General features: G+C 43.5%; 1 protein-coding gene across 3 annotated transcripts in view; it reads right to left on the bottom strand.

Annotated features, from left to right (window-relative positions):
- TBXAS1 (thromboxane A synthase 1) overlaps nt 1–25,277 on the bottom strand; it is a 196,860-nt gene that overhangs the window by 148,256 nt on the left and 23,327 nt on the right. For 2 of the 3 annotated variants that reach the window (XM_011723677.3, XM_011723676.3), the window contains exons 2-3: nt 4,808–4,901; nt 1,552–1,604 (exon numbers count right to left, since the gene is read on the bottom strand). In XM_011723677.3, coding sequence (XP_011721979.1) covers nt 1,552–1,604; nt 4,808–4,901 — 147 coding nt within the window. Of the gene's footprint in view, nt 1–1,551; nt 1,605–4,807; nt 4,902–16,539; nt 16,838–25,277 lie in introns of those variants that run through there. The other variant, XM_011723679.3, reaches the window with a different exon arrangement.

Below are 25,277 nucleotides of genomic sequence, written 5' to 3' on the forward strand. Positions count from 1 at the left end.
ATGCCTTGCCTCCCCACTCATCCTTCCGAGGAGTACACCTCCCTGCTCCATGAGTGTCAGACTGGGCCAGGTGCCTTGCTTTGGCTTCAAAGTGGCCACAGTGCTCTCCTACCCACATCTTGGGTTTAGCCATGTGACTTGGTTTGACCAATAGGGTATAAGCTGAAATGATGCAGCAGAAATGTATCATGTTCTTGCACCATCAGCCTTCCTCTCTTGAGTCTTTGCCTTTACCGTGAGAACCTGCCAGCCGAGCTTACACTTCCAAGGAGGATGAGAGACATGCAGAGCCTTGGTGACCCACATGAAACCTCCCCAGCAGATACACCCAGAAGTCCAGCAGAGCCAACCAGCCAAGTGCAGCTTAGGCCAGCCAACTCCAGCTGACGCTTAGACACATGATAAATCATAAATTGTTGCTTATGTCACTGAGTTTTGGGGTAGTCTATTATGCAGCAATGACTAATACAGAGAGCATCTTAACATCTTAATTTGTTACTTTTTCAGGGCCACATAGCAAACCAAAAAGTAGGTAGAAGAACTTGACCGAAACTATGGCCCTCCTAGGTGGGGCCATTTCCCTAAAGGGGACAAGCCAATCCCTTTCAAACATGGTATCAGGAGAACAGACATCACGAATCCTATGGAGACAGGACCCCCAAATCACTGGAGCCCATTGGAATGTACACAGGAGAACTTTAATGCACCTACAAAAGTGATCGCTGACCCAGAGGTCTAGGAAAAGCTGCAAAAAAAATCGCTCAGTGGCTGAGGAGAAGCTGTGTGAAAACCGACTGAAATGATTAGGACTTCAGTGTGGGAAGACACATGTTGAGAATCAATGCAATTCAAGCCTGTTAAATCTTGAATAGAGTAAGTGGTCTGAATGTGCGTTTGCTCACCAGAATCTGGAATTTTAGAAACGAAGGAGCATAAAGAGGAGAAATTCAGGGAAAATAAAGAGAAGGGCTATATTACTTTACACGGCCAAGAACTAGGGTGACCATATGCCCCAGCATATCCGGGATAGTCTTAGTTGACACGGTCATCCTGGGGTAGTTATTAATAGCACTTCCTTTCACTTTCAAAAGGGAACTGGACTGGGTGATTAATTACACGGTCATGTTGCTGGCAGCACACTTTCCCCATGGGCTGAAGGACCCGAGTCTGAGTAAGGTTCAGATACGCTCATGGGATATGAACTGCTGCGCACCATCAAGGCAAGTTGGACAGTTTGTGCTCTGAGGCAAGGGGGCCACCACATCCCGTGGCAACAACCCTCAGCACAGCAGGGGGAGATGATGATGTGCCCGGCCCAGCAAGGCTGCAAAGCCTGGAAAGTGGTATTCTTTCAGGCCAGCACAGTTCCCCCATGGGCAACCCCAGGGTCTTCTCTAGAAGCCTTGTCTGTACTGCAGGACACCCTCTTTGTGGGCCCTTTGGAAAATAGAAACACATACAAATTCCTAATCTTGGCATTTCTTCCATATCAGTTCAACATGTGAAAATCAAAATATCGTACATAATAGAAATGTTGAGTGTCCTTCTTACCCACACAGAGGTCCATACAGCTTTCTGAGCTCCATTTGGCTTTCCCAGAAACCCTGAAGAAAACACAGCGCTATAGTAAGAATAAGATTAAGCAAAATTCCAATTATTCAAACTTATTCAGAAAAAAATCTGGAACAGCAAGAACACAATTACAGAAACAATAAAAACGAATGGAAGTTACATTGCTTTCAAGTACTTTGAAATATTGTAATAAACAAACGGCTTAAAAAATGGCCATGTAAAAGTCTTGGACAGGAGAGATCACCAGTTCTTAAACTACTTATGAATACTTGCTGCTAAAATATTCAAAAAGTTTGCTTTCTCAACTATAACATTGCCCTCTGAAATTTGATTTAGCATTATCATATGGCCCTTTTTACTGCCACTATATGTAACTTCTACTGAGTCTATCAAAATTGTCACAAATTCTGAATTATCATGATTCATTCAAGTTAAACTTTAATTAAATTCAACATGTTTGAGATATATAAGACAAAATGCTAGACACTTTTTTTTTTTTTTTTTTTTGAGACAGAGTTTTGCTCTGCCACCCAGGCTGGAGTGCAGTGGTGTGATCTCAGCTCACTGCAACCTCCACCTCCCGGGTTCAAGCGATTCTCCTGCCTCAGCCTCCTGAGTAGCTGGGATTACAGGCATGTGTCACCACACACGGCTAATTTTTGTACTTTTAGTAGAGACAGGATTTCACCATGTTGGCCAGGCTGGTCTGGAACTCCTGACCTCAGGTCATCTGCCTGCCTTGGCCTCCCAAAGTGCTGGGATTACAGGTGTGAGCCACCGTGCCTGGCTAGACACATTTTATAATGGGAAAGAAGTGTAGCTGGGTTGAAGGAGGGGTGGAAAATGCTAGATCCATTGTGTGGTGGGAATGGACTAGACCTGAAAATACTCATGAGTTGGGGTGGGGGTGGGGGGTGGCAAATGGTAGATTTGTGTTGTGAGAAAGGAGTATGTGGCAGATACATAAGGGGTGGAATGAAGGTGGAAAGTTAGGGGTTAGAAGTGTGGATGTCCTGCATGGAAACACATGCCTTTCCCACTAAATCTACTGAATTCTGCAGTGTAAGCTTGCCATACATCAAGGAAAGCATATATGAATATAAAAATAGTCACCGAAATTACTATGTTCTAGAAAGAACTTGGCAGGGATTGTAGCTGTGAGGATGGCGGGCTGCAAAGGAGCATATGTGGAGGCTCTCCAGAGGCGGGAGCATAGCGTTCTCCTCACATCGACAGCTACGCTGTTTTCCTCAGAATGTTAATACCAAATTAATTACTCCGCGGAATACAACTGATCGTTTCCCCCCAGAAATGTGTGAAATGCATTTTCTTTAGCTTTCCGATCTGGTTTGTTGTTCTATCTTGACACTTTAAAATTTCTTCACACTTGTTTCAAGGGGCTAACAGGAAGCCTCATTGAGATTGTTGTTTGTGAGCTTAAAAGTTGTGAACTGCCCACCCCAGAGAGAGAGATGAGAGGAGAAGGTGTTTAAAAACACTAGAAAGACAGAAACAACAATGACAAATCATGGAAAAGGTGATGGACACAGAAAGGAATGGAAAAGAAATGATTAGGAAGGTGGGAGCAGAAAACGACAGAAAGAGCAGCTTTCTTTTCTATCTAGTGCCAAGGACCAGCCTTTCCGGAGGTAGGGATGGGGAAATTCTAGAGACGTTGAAGAGATATTATCAGGATTGTCCCAAATGGAGTCTTCCTGCCTTTGTTTGGCTTGGTGGTTCTTCCCATGCAGGGTCTTCTGGCTCCTGGTGTTCGGTCTGGAGTCAGTGTCCCCGTGACTTATCTGAATAAGCCATCTGGCTTCTGAGAAAACCGAATGTGAGAAAAAATAACCGTAGACCATAAAGTCCTGACCTATATCTACAAATGTCTGCTGGCCATTTCCACTGGCATGTCACTCTGGCAAAAACTTATCTTCTCCCTGAACCACTCCCCTGCGCAACGTTTTATTTCCGTCAACCCACGGCCATTCTCCCCGTTCCCCTGGCTCAAAGCTTAGACTTACGTTTCACTCACTTTGCCTTGAATTCTCTACACTAATTTGTCACAAGAGTTCTTCATTTTGCTCCCAATTATCCATCTCTTTTCACTCTTATCACCTCTTAGTCCGAGCCATCGTGGCTTCACCCCTGGGATTCAGCAACATTTGGGTTCTACAGCACTAACCTATATTCTTCTTCCCTGCAGAGTGTAGTCCATTTCAAAGTCCCTCTCCTTCTCAAAAATGTTAACACACAAATAGTTCTTCACTTGCCTTCCTATCCTGTAAGCATCTAGTCCCCCTTTCTCTCACCCAACTACACTGCCCAGTGCACCCTAACATTTGGCCTCTAGTTAGTCCAGGCTGCTGGTCAACCTGAGCCGTCATTCTTATGTTGGTGCACTCACATATATGGTGCCGCCCACCTGGTGTGTGTATCCTCGTCTCTATGTCCGCAGCCCCTGAAGGACCTCCTTCTTCAGGAAGTTCCCTAGGATGATTGTAGCCCTGACAGATCACCCTCTCCTCTGACAGAAGACCACAGCTACCGTCTATACTACCCTATCTAGTGCTAGGGTGTATCTCATCTGGTGTTGCACGCCATCATTTGACGGTGCGCTTGAGGCCACAAGTAATCTCTTCTTCTACACTCTAGGGTCTGTGTATTTAGACACTCAATACATGGTATTTGGGGGAAATGGGTAAGTGAATGGATGACAGGACTCAATACATATTGATAGTGGTAAGAAATAGATTCTTGCCATCACATAAAAATTCATATTAGTAGAGGAGGGATCATGGCATCACAGAATACCTTTACCACTCGAGGTGTGGGGACCTGGACAAGACCAACGTTTCATGCAGAAAGCCTGTCCTGGGCTCAGCATATTTTATTTTATTTTATTTTTTGAGATGGATTTTCGCTCTTGTTGCCTAGGCTAAAGTACAATGGGGCAATCTCGGCTCATTGCAACCTCCACCTCCCGGGTTCAAGTGATTCTCCTGCCTCAGCCTCCCAAGTAGCTGGGATTACAGGCATGTGCCACCAGGCCCAGCTAATTTTTTGTATTTAGTAGAGACGGGGTTTCACCATGTTGGTCAGACTGGTCTCGAACTCCTGACCTCAGGTGATCCACACACCTCGGTCTCCCAAAGTGCTGGGATTACAGGCATGAGCCACCATGCCCAGCCCTTAGCATATTTTATGATGGATGCCAATGGAAGACAGCTCTTACCTGGCGGAAAAACATCAAATTTCCAATAAAAGGAGAAGGCTTGGGATGTCTGAGGCCTAACTTCTCCAGTCTTGAGAATGCTGACGTGGAGTACCTGGAGGGAAAAGCGGATTTCAAAAGCTGAGAGATGAAGTTGCATTCATGCTTTAGGCTCTGTTAGGAACTGCAAGTACTGAGATCTCTGGAAGTAAAGGCAAAAGAATAGGTTTCCAGTCACCACATTTAAGAAACGAAAAATTAGAGGCCCAGAGTTGAGTGAGTAGAATAGGAGTCCAGTCAACCTCCTGTTGAGTGACCAGCTGGAAATCAAGGAATCCTGAAACCTCTGAGCCGGAGATGCCTTAGAGACGATGTAGTCCAACTGCCCATCTCTGATCTAGAATTCCTCTTAATAAATTGTTTTAAAAATGTCCCTCTCTCCAGTTCCTTTCCTTTGCCTCTAAATCTATCATGAGCAATTGCTCAGAAGGCAAGGTAAAAAAAAAAAAAAAAAAAAAAAAACTAAGAATGGCAAAAGCTCCCTGTGAAAATGTGGATACTTTCATGGTCAAGACTAACCCCTCCCTGCCACCCACATAATTTGTCCCTCACCACATTCCCTGGCCTTATAGAGAATATGAAAAATAGGAACGGAGGGAAGGCGCCATGAGGAGAAGACCTATCACCAAATGCTTACAACCTCTTTAAGTCTTTGTTTTCTCGGCCTGCAACCATATGGGAAGCATATTTTCTTAACCAAAAATCAGGAAGCGTGGTCCGACAGATTTCTGTGCCACTTTCCAGGAGAAAGCGGCAGTCTGAGAAGAGCGTGTGGTTGTCAAAACATGGGAATTACTACGGTATTTCAACAGTTTATAGGAACAGAGGGATAACACAGTTAAAGTCAGAACTGGCTTAGAAAAACCTGCACATATGGCTCTGATCCCTAACCAGCAGCCAATTAGGTCAAAAGTTCAGTTAGTTCAGCAAAATTAATGAGTCAAACTGGTTGTTTAGCATCACGCAGAGATCAGTCAAATCACAATTTAAGGGCAAGGAAAAACATGGAGACTATCAGCACAATCTAGCTTTCTGTGTGTATTGAAACTCAACTATTACTGCTATAAGAATCACTCTTTTTTGAAGGACAGAGTATTTGCTATAGTCTTTGATCTTTCCCACCTGCAGTCAATAAGGAGTACTTAAAATAAAAATACTCAAATATTCAGGGAAAGGAAACACAGCTTAAGCGCTGGTTTGCATTATTCTGAACAGTGTGCTATATCACCCAGGCTGGAGTGCAGTGGAGGCTCACTGCAGCCTAAAACTCCTGGGCTCAAGTGATTCTCCTGCCTCAACCTCCCAAGTAGCTGGGACTACAGGTATGTGCCACCACTCTCAACTAGTATTTCAGATTCTTTGTAGAGACAGGGTCTCTCTATATTGCCCAGGTTGGTCTTAACTCCTGGCCTCAAGCAATCCCCCTGCCTTGGCCTCCCAAAGTGCTGGGATTAAAGGCATAAGCCACTACACCTGGCCAATGAGTCGATTTTTAAAGTGGTCACAAAGGAGAATCAGGGCAGAACAGGAAGGCAGGATGTCCTCTATCCCAAGCTGTCCTAAGATTTCTACCGGATGGCTCCATTAATAGGTTTGAATGACTTCCCAGTACATCACATTTAGGTCCATGTTCAAGTGTGATTACAAACCACACTCAAGAGCCACGCGTGAACGCCATGGATTAGTCATACCAACACTCCTCTTCATTAGTGTGAGTACCGAAGGTTGACAGCACAGTTGGTAAAAGTTATTCTTTCAAGTGGACTATAATGTTTTAAATAATTCCCCTTACAACTGAGAGGAAGGACCAAAGGCAACTTACCAGCCCACTTACCACTTTCTTTAACATCCTCAAATCACTGTCTATGTTCATTTCTTCATCAACTTTTTTTGAATTATTTTCTAAATGTAATCTCTAATGGGTAGAAAAAAAGATGTAGACCTTGGACCACATAATTACATCTTAATTTTGTAATTAGATGTCTTGATTGTCTAAAGGACAAGAAGTCTGTGCCTAATTACACATGCTAATTATTATGCAAGTCCATGCCCTAATTATGTAACTCCACTTATGAAAATACTGCTAGTGTGTCTATGCACAAAATTCAGACATTTTCAAACATATGGCGTCAGCAGAGAGTGTCCTGGACACCACCACAAACTTCCCTTTGTAGCCTCGACTCTAATCTGGAACTTGAGCATCTTCAAACTGGAAACTGGCCAAATATTGCCATCAGTAACTCAAGTCCCTGCACCCAAATCTGCAGGGAGAGATCATTGCCACCAAATTTATGGGCGAAATAGCAAAATGGGTTCCATTTGTCTTGCTACCACTTCCTTCTCTGTACTCTGGTTTCATACCCTCTGGTCTCAGGGTCCCCCGGCTGCCCTCAGACTGTCTCAACACGTTCTTAACCCAAAATCCATGAACCCCAGGTGTAGTGGGTTGAATTGTATCACCATCAAAAAGCTAAGTTGAAGTTCTAACCTTCAGAAGTCCTAATCTCAGAATGTGACCTTACTTGGAAATAGGGTCACTGCAAATGTAATTGGTTAAGATGAAGTCATATAGGCTGGGCATGGCAGCTGACGCCTGTAATCCCAGCACTTTGGGAGGCTGAGGCAGGCAGATCACTTGAGGCCAGGAGCTCAAGACCAGCCTAGCCAACATGGTGAAACCCCATCTCACTAAAAATGCAAAAAATTAACCAGGTGTAGTGTTCTATGCTTGTAATCCTAGCAACTCGGGAGGCTAAGGTAAGAGAATCTCTTGAACCTGGGAGGAGGAGGTTGCAGTGAGCCAAGATTGCACCACTGCACTCCAGCCTAGGTGACAGAGTGAGACTCTGTCTCAAAAAAATAAATAAATAAAATAAAGTCATACTGAAGTACAGAGGCCCCTCAATCCAGTATGACTGGTGTCCTTATGAGAAGATGGCCATGTGAAGACAGAGATTCACAGGAAAGTGCTGAGTGACTATGAAAGCAGGGAGAGGTGTCAGGCCACTGCAAGCCAAGGAATGTCAAAGATAATCAGCAAACCACTAGAAACTAGGAAGAGGCAAGGAAGGATTCTCCCCTATAGATTTCTCCCCTATATATATATAGCCCTGCAGACACCTCAATTTCAGGCTTCTGGCCCAGAACTGTGAAACAATACATTTCTGGTGGTCTAGGTGTGGTGTCCCATGCCCATAAAACTAGCACTTTGGAAGGCGATGGTAGGACAATTGTTTGAGCCCAGGATTTTGAGACTAGCCTGGGCAACACAGCAAGACCCTCATCTCTACAAAGCATAAAAAAAATTAGCTGAGTGAGCCTCGTTGTGGTGGCTCATGCCTGTAATTCCAGCTCTTCGGGAAGCCGAGGCAGGTCGATCACTTGAGGTCAGGAGTTAGAGGTCAGCCTGGCCAATATGGTGAAACCTCATCTCTACTAAAAACAAACAAACAAAAAATTACAAAAATTAACCGGGCATGGTGGTGCGTGCTTGTAATCCCAGCTACTCAAGAGGTTGAGGCATAAGAATTGCTTGAACCCAGGAAGTGGAAGTTGTAGTGAACCAAGACTGTGTCACTGCATTCCAGCCAGGACGATGAAGCAAGATCCCGTCTCAAAAAAAAAAAAAAAAAAATTAGCCAGATGTGGTGGCACACACCTATAGTCCCAGCTACTTGGAAGGCTGGGATAGGAGGATCACTTGAGCCCAGGAGTTTGAGGCTGCAGTGAGCCATTTTTGTGCCAGTACACTTCAGCCTGGGTGACAGAGCAAAACTCCATCTCAAAAAAATGAATGAATAAATAAATAAATCCTGGAGTTTTCAGCCACTCAGTTTGTAGTACTTTGATATGGCAGCCCTAGGTTAGTGGTACACTAGGGACACCTATGAGTGAGTCTTACAGGGTCAGTGAAAAGTTGTTTTTAAATATCTTCCTGTTACTTAAAAAATTGTCATTGTAAAAAAGAAATCCTTTTACACCAAATTGTGCCATTAAGTCCTGTGCCAATTTAAAAAGTGCAGGTGGCCAGGGGTGCTACTGTGTAAAGCAGGTAATATGCAATGATCAGGCAGTCACCATGTTCTGATGTTTGCAATGGGTTTCCTTTGATGTGAATCAATGCAACTGTATCCCACAGTTATGGTTAAGGACACCTGTCATTGTTTACATCAAGGATACTTAAGTTGGAAAATGGCAATGTAAAGTATATATAGCTTCAGACAGCATCTTTTGGTTTTATTTTCACAACGATAGAGGTCATTAAATGCTACAGGACACAAATACTGCAGTGCCAGCAGCACAGCTTACTGTCCATTCTCAAAATAAATCGGGCCACTGGATCATTTCCAAAATCAGGTTCAATTTGTAAAGGCTGGAAAATTTCCTGTATTTTATCTTCCTCGGCCTTCTCTTTATTTATTTATTTATTATTTATTTTTGAGGCAGAGTCTCACTCCAGTCCACCCAGGCTGGAGTGCAGTGGCACAATCTCAGTTCACTGCAACCTCCTCTTCCTGGGCTCAAGCGATTCCCCTGCCTCAGCCTCCTGAGTAGCCAGGATTACAGGCGCCCACCACCACGCCAGGCTAATTTTTGTATTTTTAGTAGAGACAGGGTTTCACCATGTTGGACAGGCTGGTCTTGAACTCCTGACCTCAGGTGATCTGCCTGTCTTGGTCTTCCAAAGTGTGGGGATTACAGGCGTGAACCACTGCACCCAGCCTAAAACCTTCTCTTGATGGATTTAACATGGGTGCTTAGCCCATTGTTTAGCCAAAGAAGCCACTCCTGATAAATTAGGGCTATTTTGATGAATCACATATTAAGGAGATGGTCAAACTGATTGAGGTTTGGAACAAAAGAAAACAGAAATTATCTTCCTCCAGGAATTGGCTTCTCCTGAATTGTGCGGGAGGAGGGTATAGCCAGGACCTCCGTTCGGTCATTACATCCTCACTGTCACTACCAAAGAATTCCTACTTGGTGCACTGCTTTCAAAAACTTCAGCTGATATATTTGAAACGGTGAAGTTTCCCTTGGCAAACAGCGCTTCTCCGGGGGTAAAAATTGTGATGCTCCAAGAACAGGTGAAGCCCAGCGGTGCCAGGTTACCCACTGTCCTGCACTTTGGAGAAGAGAAGCCCTTTGTCATGGTTACTCTATGGTTTCAATGTGCATGGCCTTCGTGGGCTTTGCCAGCAATTCCATTACACATCATGGCCACATCAGAAGCTATATTAGAAATAGATCCTTAAATTGATGCCTTTTCAAAAGGTTTTGTTAAGAAATGGAAGCAGAGTGTGAGGTTTGCTGGCTTTCCGAGACACATTTTGAAGTGCTTCACAGAAATTTGAACACAAAAGCTAGAACTGTCAGGGAGAAAGCCTACTCTCTTTCTATTGTCACTCTCTCGGTTTTTTTACTCTGTGTATTTTTTATGTTTGCTATTACATTCTCTCTCTATATTTTTCCTATATTTCTATTTTTTTTCTTTTTTTTTTTTTTAGCAGTCTCACTCTGTTGCCCAGGCTGGAGTGCAGTGGTGTGATTTCAGTTCACTGCAGCCTCTACCTCTCAGGCTCAAGTGATCCTCCTACCACAGCCTCCCAAGTAGCTAGGACTACAGGTGTGCGCAACCACATGTGGCTAATTTTTTTTTTTTTTTTTTTGTAGAAACAGGGTCTCACTGTGTTGCCCAGGCTGGTCTCAAACTCCTGGGCTCAAGTGATCTGCCTGCCTCAGCCTCCCAAAGTGCCTTGATTATTGGCAAGAGCCACTGTGCCTGGCTTATTTTTCTTTCTGTTTATCCAGATTTCTACCTTTTTCATTTAACATAAGGAAAAACATCTCCATGTTATTAATCCTTTATAAATATCATTTTTATGGCTGCTTAATAATGCTCTTATAGACAGATTACAATTTACTAAGCCATTCTTATTGTCAAATAGGGTGTTTTCTATATTTTAGAAATATAACTTTGAGTTATGCTGCTACAGTTAGCATTTCTGTGCATCGAGGTTTTCCCACACTTTGTGCATGAAGATTTTCTTGACCTGAGATCCATGAGTCACTGGTTTTAAACACTGGTATGTAATATATAATTGCTTTCCATAAAGTTTGTCCCAGCTAGTCCTACTGTCGGTGTATCCTTTGCACCAAGTGCTCTCTAAAACTTTTTTCTAATTTGGTAGCTACATCAATGTATTTTGATGGCTGCATCTATTTCCTTACTAGAGAGAGAAAACACATTTTCCTATCATTTCTCATTCTCAAAAATATTTCCCAACTTTGACATTATTAACTAACTTCCTTCCCTCCTTCCCTCCTTTCCTTCCTTCCCTCTCTCCCTTCCTTCCTGCCCTCCTTTCCTTCCCTCCCTCCCTCCCTCCCTCCCTCCCTCCCTCCCTCCCTCCCTCCTTCCTTCCTTCCTTCCTTCCTTCCTTCCTTCCTTCCTTCCTTCCTTCCTTCCTTCCTTCCTTCCTTCCCTCCCTCCCTCCCTCCCTCCCTCCCTCCCTCCTTCCTTCCTTCCTTCCTTCCTTCCTTCCTTCCTTCCTTCCTTCCTTCCTTCCCTCCTTCCTTCCTTCCTTCCTTCCTTTCTTCTTTCCTCTCCTCCTCCTCCTCCTCCTCCTCCTCCCTCCTTCTCATTCCCACAGTATGGTTTATCTAGGTGGCAGGGAGAATTGTGCTGCACTAACTGATTAAAAAATTAGTTGGAAAATGAGCAATCATTGATAGGTGACTGCAAGCTGACTTCATGCACATATCTGGGTGTGAAGAGGAAGATAAGCAGATAAATCTGAATAGTTTTCACTGACTTAGCTAATAGCTAACCACAGCCTTGTTAGTTGACTGTAAATTCCATTCCCTTTATCCTTGTCCCATTTCTCACCCACACCCACAACCAGAGAAACTGTAAGGATTGAAACTACTTAAATCATGCCTCAAGGCAGATGTTCCTGGAGGGGGTGGGCAGGGGGGAATGGTGCAATACAGACTTTACACATGAGATCTTCTCAGTTTCCCTTTTAGCACCTCATGTCCACCCTGGCATCCTCATCCTCATGTTCAGCCCCCTCTCCATTCCCTGAAGACTTCAATCTCAGTTTGCCCTCAGGGCTGGAAATAATCTGATACACACTCACTCACATGTCAGTAGTAGCTAGGCTAGCTCCTAAAATACAACCTGCAAACAAGACTGTTCATTTACAAATTTATAATGGTGAGTATTTTTTTCCAAGCAATAAGAATCGGACATCTCCTTCTTAGAGTACCTCCTTTCCAGGTACTTGAGAAGCCAAATCAATCATCAGAGGGTGTGTTGAGCCAGATCCTACAATGAGAGGTGGCTCAACAGAATTGCGATCTCAGTGGGACCCTGGTAAAATAATCCTGTCCCACAGCCAATTACATCCTCCAAGGGGTTGGCAAAGGGACAGTGTGCCTGCTGCACTGCTCCCTTTTACCCACTGATTTATAATGTCACTTCTATCGTGCTCCTTAGTAGTATGGGGCTTGGATCTATTCTGATCAATTTATCTAGCTTATGCTAATGCTTCACTATTTTAATTATTATAACTCTAAAATACACAGTTTTTTTCTCTTTTTTATAGATTACTTCTTTTTATTATCTTTTTTTGTCTTTTTTCTCTTACTCAAATTCCTTTTACCATAAAATACATTTTTGTAACTTATGTTTTCATATTAGTTTTAGAATTAGTCCGATTTGATGAAAAAATGTTATTTGGATTGTTTTGGAACTGCATTACATTTATACATTAATTTAGAACATACCAACATTATTACAACATCAATTTGTCTCACCTATGAATGTGTTGTATCTCTCTGTTGATTTTATTCTCTCTGTCCTTCAGTAACACTTATGATTTTGTGCACAGAAGAGTATCTTTTTGCTATTTACATACATTTATTGGTGTTGCTCATTTATAGGAGCGCTTTTTTTTTTAATGCCAGTGTTGTAATCAATGATCCTTCTGAAATTTCTGATTAGTTTTATTGGTTTACATGTGGAATTTCTTTGATTTCCTTTGCTGATAATTATGTTTTATGCAAATAACACCAGTCCATTCTCTTTAATCCTTTTGTCTGACTTCTCATTTTCTTTTCTTATTACATTGGCTAAAATCTCTAGTACAAAAAGGAAGCAGGAAGAGGAAGCATCCTTTTCTTGTTCTTGACTCTGCAGAAATGCAGCTAATGTTTCAAAATTAAGTGTGAGGTTTTGCTTTAGAGTTTTCATAGATATCCTTTATTGGGTTGAAGATATTTCCTCCTACTCCTAGTCTGCCTGGAAAAGTTGTTCTTGATTAGTCATGCTATGGGTTTATCTATTTTTATTTATCTTTTCAAAGCACCAACCTTTTCTTTGTTGATCATTTCTGATTTTTGTTGTTTTCTAGTTCATTGATTTATGCTCATATTTTGATTGTGGACTTCCTTCTATTTTGGGGCGTGGCTGACACTTTGTTCCTTGTTGTTGTTTTCTTTTAGCTTCTTAAGTTAATAGTTTAGTTCACTTGCTTTCAATGAATGCATTTAAAGCTATAAATCTTCCTCTAAGTAGTTCTTTAGCTGCATTCCATACATTTTTTAATGTAGTGGTTTTATTGTGTGATAGTTGCATTCCAATAGGAAACTTCTGAATATTAATGTGCTGTAAGATGCACACATGCAAACCTCAGAAGAACAGATATGTTCGAGTTACAAGACCTTCCTATTGTTTTTTCAGTTCTGTGCAGCCCCATATACAAGATTTATGAATGACAGCCATTATAATTTGTTGCCTAAGGCCTAGAAAAAGAGACCGCTTATAACCTTTGCCCCTCTGGAAAAAAAATAGAAGACTACTCAGTAAATACATAAATATCTGGCTGGTGTTTAGTTCTTTCACCAGTAATGTAGGTACCACAAAGACATAGTCATTGCAGTCATTAGCCTAACAATAACTTTGTCACTGCACAAGAAAAATACATTATACATGTATTGACATACAAGAGTTATACAATCATTACTATTATTATAATTTACAATAGTTTTTAGTTTTCTGTGTCTCAGGCACTATGCTTAGTACTTTTTATATACTGTCTTGTACAAGCCCTCCAATAATCATATAAGGATAGAAATAAATACTATTCTTATTGTTTAGGAAATAAAAGCTTAGGAGGTAAATAATGTACCCAAGGTGCTGCTAAGCAATTGAGTCAGAGTTAAAACGAGGTCAGCCACATTTCAGACAAGTGCCGTTATTCACTAACCCTACTTACTGTCCCTTCCTGTCCTCTAGGCTAAGACTTTGTGGATAAACCACCACATGAGAACATGCAGACAATATACCGAGAAAAAGGCAGGTTGCTTAGAAACCAAAAGTGTATTAATAACAGATACTAATGAACCGATGATCGTGATGAGAAAGAGAGAGAGAGGGAGAGAGTCTTTACCTATCTAAAGCCAATCTTGATAGTTTTGGTCCTTGTCCTTACTCATTATTCTCAATTATTGTTCCTTTCTGTTGCATTGATTTCTCCATTTCGACTGGATCTTTCCTATCAGCATCCATATTCTAGTCTCTTCCATCTTAAAGGACAAAAGGCAAACTCCTTGGATTCGGCCATTACTTTATTTTTCTTCATTGCTTCCCAGTAAGACTCCTTGAAAGCATTGTCTAGACAGCTTTCTCCCCTTCTGTGCCCTTAGTTTCTCCTCCACCCACTCCAACTAAGCTTCTGTACCCACAACTTCCCTGGTGCTGCCCTTATCAAGATCATTGATGATTTTGATCTTATCAATCCCATGATTTCTTTACTGATCCCTCAGTAGGATTTTGATAGAGATGAACATTCCTCCTTCCTGAAGCACTCTCTTCCCTGTTTCCATGACACCACTCCTCCTACCTCAAAGACTGCTCCTCCCCATCTTTGCTGGTTCCTTTCGTTATGTTGACTCCCATCACTTCAATACCATCTATAAGTCAATAATTCCACATCTTTAACTCTAGCTCCATTTTCTCCACTGAGCTCCAGTCCTCTTTATCCAACTTCCAACTTGATGGATGCTTTGACTATCTGTTAGGCATTTTACACTTAATCTAAATCTGATCTTAATTTTCCCTCTAAATCTGTTGTCTCCCAATCATATCTACATCACCATTGCAATCACAATCCACCAACTCCTCAAGTCAGAAACACTTGAGACACAGCAGATTGCATAATGGGTTAAGACATGCCTGTCCCTCCCAGTTAGAGGATTATACATCATCAACTCATTTACTTTGGGCAACATGATGCCTGGAAGCAGAGATTAGAGTGAAGCAACCGTGAACCAAGGAGGCAAGAAACCAATATTCCCTTGGATCCCCCAGAAGGAACCAGCCTGCCTGACACCTTGCCTTCAGGCCAGCAAGACTGATACATGGACAATTTGCTCAATAAAATAATAATTGCAATGGATCAAAACACATCAAACATATTTTGAATCCATGAGTTCACAATAACACAAAAATAAAATGTGTCACCGTTGTCAGATGTTACGCACTTAATTCATGATAACATGTTTGGTACTTCAGCCACGTGAAAGCCTGTGCAAAACTTACATCGATTTTGAGACTTGTTAATTGAATCCTTTGCCATTAGAATTATTTTAAATGGGCCAGGCACAGTGGCTCACTCCTGTAATCCTAGCACTTTGGGAGGCCAAGGATCACTTGAGGTCAGGAGTTCAGACCAGCCTGGGCAACAAAGTGAGATGCTAAAAAAAAAAAAAATTCTAAAAAAAAAAAAAAATTAATTAGCCAGGTGTGGGGGTGCATGCCTGTAGTACTAGCTACTTGGGAGACTGAGGCAGGAGGACCGCTTGAGTCCAGGAGTTCACAGTTACAATGAGCTATGATCACACCACTGCACTCCAGCCTGGGCAACAGAGGGAGACCCTGTTGATATGTATAGTAAGTGTCTTACATAACAGATCAATATGCAGAATCCTGTCAGAAGTGAAGAGTTTTTGTTTGTTTGTTTGTTTTTGAGACAGAAAACTGTCTCAAACAAAAAACTGTTCTTGTTGCCCAGGCTGGAGTACAATGGCACGATCTCAGCTCACTGCAACCTTCGCCTCTCAGGTTTAAGCAATTCTCCTGCCTCAGCCTCCCGAGTAGCTGGGATTACAGGCATGCGCCACCACGCCCAGGTATTTTTTGTATTTTTAGTAGAGATGGGGTTTCACCATATTGACCACGCTGGTCTCGAACTTCTGACCTCAGGTGATGGGCCCGACTCACCCTCCCAAAGTGCTGGGATTACAGGCGTGAGCCACCACGCCCGGCTGTGAAGGAATATTTTTAGGTGAAGTTATATTTCCCAACTGTATTAGTTTTTTATTTCTGTTGTAACAAGTAGCCACAAGCTGAGGGATTTAAAACAACACAAATTTATTTTTTGACAGGTCTGGAGGCCAGAAGTCCAAAATCAACCTCGCTGGTCTACAGGCAAGGTGTCCGCAGGGCTGGCTCCTTCTGGAGACGGTAGGGGGTGTCCACTCCTTGTCTCCCTGGCTCATGGTCATAACCGTCCAGCTCTGCTTCCAGTCCTCACACTGCCTTCTCTCGCTCTGACGACTCCTGTGTCCTTTTTATAAGGACCTCGTGATTACACCTGGGGCCCACCCAAACAGTTCAGAATACTTACCCCATTTCGTGACCTTAAACTTAATCACATCTTCAAAATCACTTTTGCCGTCTAAGGTTGCATTCACAAGTTCCAGAGGCTAGGATGTGGACATTTTAGGGGGCCAATATTCAGCTACTACACCAACTTATCTTGTATATAGATCCTGATTTTGTTTTGAAATGTGCCTGAAAAGAAGAAGTGTCTGGGGTGGAGACTGTGAGTTACCCTGAGCTTCCCGTTTCTACAGAACTGAATAGTGCACGGTACAGTTGCAGGGGGTGGAGCGGGGAAGGCCAGCCTAGAGCTCACCAGCACCAGCCTCTGCCTTGGGCAGCACTTAACCAGGCTTTGGTAGCCCCACCCCTGAAACAGCCAAGAATATATGTTTTTTAGTTTTGTTGTTGTTGTTTTTGAGACAGAGTCTTGCTCTCTTGTCCAGGCTGGAGTGCAGTGGCACAATCTCAGTTCACTGCAACCTCCATCTCCCAGGTTCAAGCCATACTCATGCCTCAGCTTCCTGAGTAGCTAGGACTACAGGCATGCACCATTGTGCCCAGCTAATTTTTGTATTTTTAGTAGAGGCAGGGTTTTACCACGTTGGCCAGGCTGGTCTTGAACTCCTAACCTCAAGTGATCCACCCCCCTCAGCCTCCCAAAGTGCTGGGATTACAGGTGTGAGCCACCGCACCTGGCTAAAGTATGTTTTATAAAGAAAATATTGCAATTCCTTTAAAAAGGTATCTAGTTGATGGTTATTGTATTTCAGAGAGTTAACTAACTTCTCCATTTTTATCCTAACCTTTCAGGGCAAGAAAGCCAATTGAGGCAATAAGTCTCAATGAGTATTAAGGCCTTAATCTTCTAAATTCAGTTATTAGTATAACACCTTTATAATTTTGGCCATATCTGCAAGTTGCCTGTACTATTACTTACTTCCCAATTTCTTTTAGATAAAGTGAAATGAATTCATTTTAAAAGGAAATTTTATGTCGTGATCATACATGAAAATCAGTATCGCTTACATAAATTAAAAACTAATGCTAAAAAATGAATGCTTTGGGCTGGGCACAGTGGCTCATACCTATAATCCCAGCACTTTGGGAGACGGAGGCAAGCAGATCACCTGAGGTTGGGAGTTCAAGACCAGCCTGACCACCATGGAGAAATCCCATCTCTACTAAAAATACCAAATTAGCTGGGCATGGTGGCGCATGCCTGTAATCCCAGCTACTCGGGAGGCTGAGGCAGGTGAGTCGCTCGAAACCGGTAGGCAGAGGTTGCGGTGAGCCGAGATCATGCCATTGTACTCCAGCCTGGGCAACGAGAGCAAAACTCCTTCTCAAAATAAAATAATAATAATAATAATAAATAAAATAAATAAATGCTTTATAATGAAAGATTTTTAAAGTCCATGTACCTTCTAAAGTGATCTCACTCACCACTCACAGTCTATGGGACATTGCCACGAAGACATGACTCTCAAGGATGGTCCAAGCAAGACACAATCAAAATGTGGTCTTCTAGGCTGCTTGGGCTCAGCTGATAGTTTAAGACCATGGCCAGAGAACAGACACCGAGCATGGTGCTGGGGGAGTGCGGAGTTCCGGGTACCAGGATGCTGCAGGGACCATGCCTGTATGCCCTGGCCCTGTGGTACTCATAGCCTAGTGGACCAGACAGACATTCAACGGCTACTGACAAACAGTTAATTAAGCATTTACATTATGATCCTTGTGGCTACGAGGCATCCCCTGTCACTTGTCAGTGCCAGTTTAAATACATGCTTTCTATTTTGATCACTCTTCTGTCTGACTATTGGATATTTGTTGAGCCTTAAAAAACAGTAAATGGTCTCCGCTTATTATGTCCCCCAAAGTTAATCTGGAAAAAAACTAAAACAAAGCAGGGCCCTCCAAGAAGGTTCCATCCCCAGAACAATCATTAAACTGAGAACAGAGGTGTCAAAGCTGGCACAATAAATGACAGCCATGATGTGGTGCCATAGCAGGTGAAGGCACTGGAAAGGTTGCTGCCTTGGAACAGATGGCTCACCTGGAGGCCATGGGGAAGAGTGAGCATGGGGTTGATGTGTGAGAGGAAGCACTGCAAAGAAACTGCCTTAAAATGGAATATGTTCTACTTTCTCAAGTGTGCTTTAAAATGCCCATCCCATTTGAATGAAGGAAATTCAGCCCAAGGCCAGGTGTGGTGGCTCCCAAATCCCAGTGTTTTGGGAGGCCAAGGCAGAAGGATTGCTTGAGGCCAAGAGTTCAAGGCCAGCCTGGGCAATATAACAAGACCCCACCTCTGCAAATAAAAACTTTTTTTAATTGCCAGGTGTGGTGGTTCGTGCCTGTAGACCCACCTATTTGGGAGGCTGAGGCAGGAGGATCACTTGGGCCCAGGAGGTAGAGGCTGCAGTAAGCTATGATCACACTGCACTCCAGCTTGGGTGACAGAAAGAGACCCTGCCTCTTTAAAGAAAAAAAAAAAAACTAAGAAAAGAAAATCCAGGCAGCCAATCCCAGGATTCTGATCCTGGGAAAGTGTCTTGCCCTTCTGTCCCAGTGAGAATTAATGAGAAGAATGATGAAGGCACAGCAAATGGTAGTGCCACCATCCGAACACACACACAACCTGTGTTTCTATTGTAAAAATAGAACAAAGCAATTGATGTACATCATAAAACTCTTGAAGTGACTGATATTTATGAAGCACTTCAGGGGTGGCTTTTGTTTAAGTATTGGTTATTTGACTGAATTTAACCAAAGGTGCTCCACCTTTCGCCAGAAAAACCAATGACATGTATCCACGCAGCATAAAACCTTCCCCCAAAAACTCTTTTCTAGGATGGAGAGAAAAAAAAAGGGGGGGGGGCGTAATGGCTTAGTTAAATGTATAAAGATAAATCTATTTAAATAGAAGATTATATGACTATGTATTTTAAAATGTAAAAAGCTGCCTCTTGTATCTGGTCTTTGAATTCCTTGTGTGTCAGGGGACAGTAAGCCCAGATGTAGCGTCCCACGGAAGCCCAAGGACAGCTTCCAGGGGCTGGAGAATTTGCCTCTTGAGTAGGATATTTGCTTCTAGAACTTGTAAACGAAAAACAAAATCCTAAACCCCCAACTGACTGAACGGACCATCTCTTGGCCAAGGGGTCCCCAGAGGAAACTTGAAAACTGAGTTCTTGGCCATGATGGGATGGGGAGTCAGACACACTCCTTCTACCCCTCCCTCACTAGCCATGATTATGCTTTCTTCCCTAAGGGCTAAACAGAAAGCGGCCTTTTCAAACCCTCCATTGGCGTTTACGCCATACCGCCCTGAACGCGTCTGATCTCAAAAGTCTCCACCTCTGACATCAACCTGCCGCCTGATGCTGCCGCTTTCTTTTGCCTGATAAGAGACCACGACTATGGAGTGATTCTGGCCATTGCATGCAGGATGCATAGTGAGGGTTTTCCTGTCCTCTGCTTCACCTTTTGAAGTCAGAAGGTGGAAAACTCCACCCTCAGATTATGGTAAGGCCGCCTTTTTTTCTACATGGGACCCTGCAAGGCGCATGAAGCTCAATTGCGCATGCACATGTTTCTCCTTTCATAAATATTCATGCCTCCTCCTATAGCTTATTGAATATGTATATTTGGCCTCCCTGCTCTGCATAAATTCCCATTCCCTTTCCCCTCCATCAAAGTATCTTCCTAGCCTGTCAGAATGGCCACCCTAAAGGCTGCAACCCTTTATGAGAAATAACGCTCTCCTTTCCAATTTTATGAACCTCATCCCTCTTCTGTTGACAGACTCATCCCCCAGTTCTGAGTTCTGTGTCCTGGCCCATGATAATGCCAAGTCAATGGAATCACAGGCGGGTTCTTGGTTCTAGAGACACAGGTCACCTAGGCTTCATTTTGCCTGGCGGAAAAATAACTCGATCACCCCAGATCAGCAGGAGCATTGCCACAAAACATTTTAAAGGACTCTCGCTCCTGCTAGAACAAGTAAGGGCTGAAGCCACAACCCTGTAGTCCATTTCTGTCTCTCTGTCCGCCAATTAGTAGACTGGGCCTCCCTGATAATTGTGATCTCAAGGTAATGGCTTATTTAAGTAATTGATGACGTTGTCCTCATTGGGGGATCTTAGCACATCAAAAGATGTTGAGAAAGCCAAAATTCACCTAGAGTCTGAATTAATCACTTTGTCAAGCACAACAAAGGCTCTCTGCTTTGCTAATAATCCCAGATGAGGTAGCAACCCTCAGTTAAATAAGGAAACTGTGGTGCCTTTAATTAATGTTTCAAAGCGCTCAGACTTGCTTTTTTTACTCGCTTTATTTTCATGAAAATGGAGGGTAGTGAAGGCAGAACAGATGTTTTCTAAATTTCTCAAGTTCAGGAAGAATGAGACCTGGCTTCATTGGAGTTCACAGAAAAGGATCTGGGGGCTCTGGTTGACCACAAGTTCAGTGTGTCGTTGCCTGTGTCAGAGGAAGTTAGTCCCACTGTATGGTTCCAAATGCTACCCTGTGGTCTTAGTACTTCCCCTTGCTCCAGATATGGCTTCTGGGATGACAAAACCTCCCACTTCCTCCTAGAACTGCTGAATCAACCTTTCTAGGCTGCAGCTTAGAAGCCTTCTAGCCTGCTCTCTGGCTGACGTTCTGATCCCAAATTGTCTTTCATGAGGCCCACTTCACCTGGCAGCTCAAGCCTCCTCAGCCTCCTGACACCCCTCACTCTGCTCGACCTTCACCTCATCCCTCTCACTACTTCCCAAAGCCCCAGGGCAGCCCACGCCTGACATCCAGTCACACTTCAGGCTTCAACTCAAGACTATCAGGCCAAGTCAGAGCCCCGGGTCCTGTGTGTTTAGAATGAGAGTTTGAACACATTGCTGTGTTGGTCTGATCCCAGCTACACAGCCATCTTTAAAAGGACTTTGATACCTGTCTTAGTTTGTTTTCTGTTGCTTATAACACAATACCTGAACCTAGATAATTTGTAAAGAAAAAGAATTTATTTCTTACAGTTATGGAAGCTGAGAAGTCAAAGGTTGAGGGGTTGCATCTGGTGAGAGCCTTCTTGCTGGTGGGGACTCTGCACAGAGTCCATTTATGATAGCTCTGCCCTCATGATCCAGTTACCTCTTACAAGCCTCACCTCTCAACACTGCCACATCGGGGATTAAATTTCAATGTGATTTTTGGAGGAGACAAACATACAAATAATAGTAACACCCCTAAGGCCACTTGAAAGCCAATGAGCAGGATGGGGAGGTGTGAAAGCCACTTAATCCAGTTCAGAGATACTTACAGAGTAGATATCACACAAAAATGAATAAGATACATCCTGGCCTCCAGAGAGTTTATCTTATCGAAAACAGGAGAACTAGGGATTTACCTTAGACTTGGGGAAGCTGAAATCACTGCCTTTCACATGCTTCATATCTTGTCTAATAAACCCTCTTGGCTTCTAAATTGATCACCATCTTTGAAACTTCATACTATCTTTGACTCTTTCCTTTGATCCTCATCTGCAATCAATCACCAAATCCTGTCAGTTCCGCCTTCAAAACATCTCTTGAGTGAGTTCTTCATTCTTACTCCTAACTGGCACTGCCCTATATCAGGTCATCATCTCTCCCTTGGGCATAGAGTTTTCAGTAGGGTCCTGAACTGGCCTCCCAGCCTCTAGTTTCTTCTATCATCCTCCAATCAGCCCTCCACACCAATGCCAGAAGAACCTTGCTGATATGCAAATCTGACCATGTTGCAACCCTGCTCAGAATTCTTCCTTGGCTCTCTGTCACTTTCAGTTCAAGCGTTAACCTCCTTTATTTGGCACCTAGGGTTTCTGGTGATCTGGCCCCAGCCTGACTGCTAGCCTCACTGTAAGTCATTTCTGTCCCTAATTTAGACTTGGGCAATCTTGCATGACTCACATATTCCTAGTTATGCTGTCGTTTCACCCTTCTGGGCTTTTTCCCAGGCTTTTCTCTAGGGCCAAGACTAAGGTGGGGCAAGAACAAATCTAGGGTACAAAATTTAAAGAAGCCCTCACTCTCAGGGCTGTACAAGTGCCACCCCTGCTCTTGTACAACCCTGAGAGTGAGGGCCTCCTTAAATTTTGGGCCTAGGTGCTTGCTTCCTTCTCTCACCCTTGTCCCAGCCCACTCTCCTCTCTGCTGATGCATCCACTCGCTTTCTCCACTTGCAAAGGCCAGATTGCTCTTCAGTTTTCTGCTCAAGGGCTGCCTCCTCCAGGAGCCCACCCAGGCTATCCTGGGCACATGGAGATGTTTTCCTTGGCCACTCAAAGAGTTCCACTGATTCCCTACTGGGGATGATTGCCAACGAAGAGCAGGAGAACACAGTGTATTGTTTGTAGGAATCTAATCCTGTCTACGTTCATTATTTACTGTACCTGATTCTGTTTCCATCATCTGGGCTTAGTCATCTGCAGTTAATCCTTTGTTTTTATGAAGTCCTTAAAGAACCCTTGGGACTTGTGGTGAAAGAGGGACATCCGCCTCGGGTGAACCCCAACAGATAGTTAAATTAGAGCCCAGAGGGGTCAGCTGGGGCTGCCCCTGCCTCTGGATCCTGCGTAATAGAAGGAAACAGTTACAGGATGCTTCCTGTGAGCCAGGAGCCCTGCTGAGTGCTTCCCACACATGAGCTCATTTACTCCTCCCCACATTCTGTGTGGAACATGCTGTTATTATCATCTCCATTTTGCAGATGGGAACACTGAGGCTCAGAGAGATTAAGTCACTGGCCCAAGGTCACACTGCTAGTGAGTAGCACAGCTGAGATTTGAACCCAGGCTGTCTGGCTTGGAGTCTGTGCTCTCCATTACCAGGCCCTACTGTCTCTTGTTTTGCATTTGCAGAGCAGCCAATGGCCCAGAATCCAACCTATTTGTAAGATGGGGGATGCAAAAAGCCCCTCTTAGTTCAAGTCTTTGGGTTAAGGGCTGTGAGGCCCCTGTGAAAAGGCAGATGCCATTTTACAGGACTCTATCCCCAGGGTTCAAATCAGTTGATCAGATTAGCCACTAAGTTAACAGGGCTTCAAGACTCAAAATAGGGACAGATAAATATGAAGTGAAGACCTGGCCTGTGCAGGGCAGACGGGTTGCTTCTTTGGCCAACTGAGTGTGAGAGTGTGTGTGTGTGTGTGTGTGTATTGGAGTAGCCAAGTTTGGTACACAGGGGCACTGAGCACTAGTGGTGGGTGCTCAGAATAATTCTAGGTTCTTTTTTACCCAGTCGAGTAGGCATTTAAAAAATGTTTGCCAATTGGATATGTCTTCATGAACCCAGCCAATATTTCCACCTTTCTATTGCACTATGACCTGTCCAAAAGGCCTGGGAAATACGAATTCTGCCTTTGAGCTTGGCAGATAGCTTAAAGAGCTTGGGCAACTCAAAGTAACAAAAGAATATTGTAAGTGTTTCGAAAAATATTTATAATCCCCTCGCATCATGTTTGTTCCTGTAATCCCCCAGATCTTTGTCTTGACCTAATTCTTAGCAAGTTTAGCCACTGACTTTTGATCATGTCTTAGCTACAATGATCAATTGTGGGTCTTGCTGGAAATTGTACAGAACAAAGTCAAAAGGCCAGAGTTCCAGTCCAAGAGCCCTGAGTCTCAGTGCCCGTTGTTCATCAGCGTGTTTGGTTCTGGCTCTCACCTCTCTGGGTTCTGGACCAGAGCCACAGGTGGAGACCCACGGAACCTGCCTGATCTCTGAACAGCCCACTCTTCTGGGTTTGGCCTCTTGCCTGCCCCCTGCAGCTTCTAATCCCTTCCATTATTAGAGTCCTTGGTCCTGGCCCTTCCTGGTCCTAGTCACTCCTATCTCAGCACCTATATTAGTTATCTACTGCTGTGTCACAAATTGCCCCAGACCTAAGTGACTGAAGACAACAAACGTTCATTATCTCACAGATTCTGAGGGTCAGGAGTCTGTGAGTAGACCAGCTAAGTGCTTTGAGCTCAGGGTCAAGCTGGAGAATGGCGTCCATGCTCGCTTATGGAGCTGTAGCTGGCTTTGCCATATGAGCCTCTCTAGGGCTGCTCAACACAGCAGCTGACTTCCCCAAAGTAAGCAATCCAAGGGGAAGAGCGAGCCCAAGATGGAAACCCCAGTCTCCAATCATCTAATTTTGGAAGTGAGAACACCATCACCTCTGCTGTATTCCATTGCTCGTGCTAACTGACCCTGGTACAACTGGGGAGGGAGCTATGCAAGGGGTGAATTCCAGGGCAGGGATCCGGAGGGCCCTCTTGGAGGCTGTCTACCACATCACCTGTGCCCTAGTGTGAACAAATGTGGTGAAATTACATCCCTTTCCAAAGTTTCACCTGGAGTGTATCAAGCAAGCTGGTTACTAAGCCTCATAAAATCTGTAAGTTATTTCCTCCTTTGATTAGATATTGAAACAACGTAGTTGTTCCATTCTTTATTCCATAAAAATATACTTAGTGCCTACTCTGTGCCAGGCACTAGCCCAGATGTCATCGTACATCACTGAGAGAGTAGATAGGATCCGCTATGCATTTACTGGAAAAGAAAAATCAGGGAAACTTCACACTGGGGTGGATAAAAATGGATTTAAAGATTTCAGAAAACTGTATATTTAATAATCGCTACCATTTATTATTAAGCACTTGCTCTGGGTCAGGCATTGCACTGACCCACAAAATAAAATTATAAATACACTTTATAAACATCATGCCCTGTAATCTCT

The sequence above is a fragment of the Macaca nemestrina genome, chromosome 4 (assembly GCF_043159975.1).
Source record: "Macaca nemestrina isolate mMacNem1 chromosome 4, mMacNem.hap1, whole genome shotgun sequence".
In the NCBI taxonomy this organism is placed as follows: domain Eukaryota; kingdom Metazoa; phylum Chordata; class Mammalia; order Primates; family Cercopithecidae; genus Macaca; species Macaca nemestrina.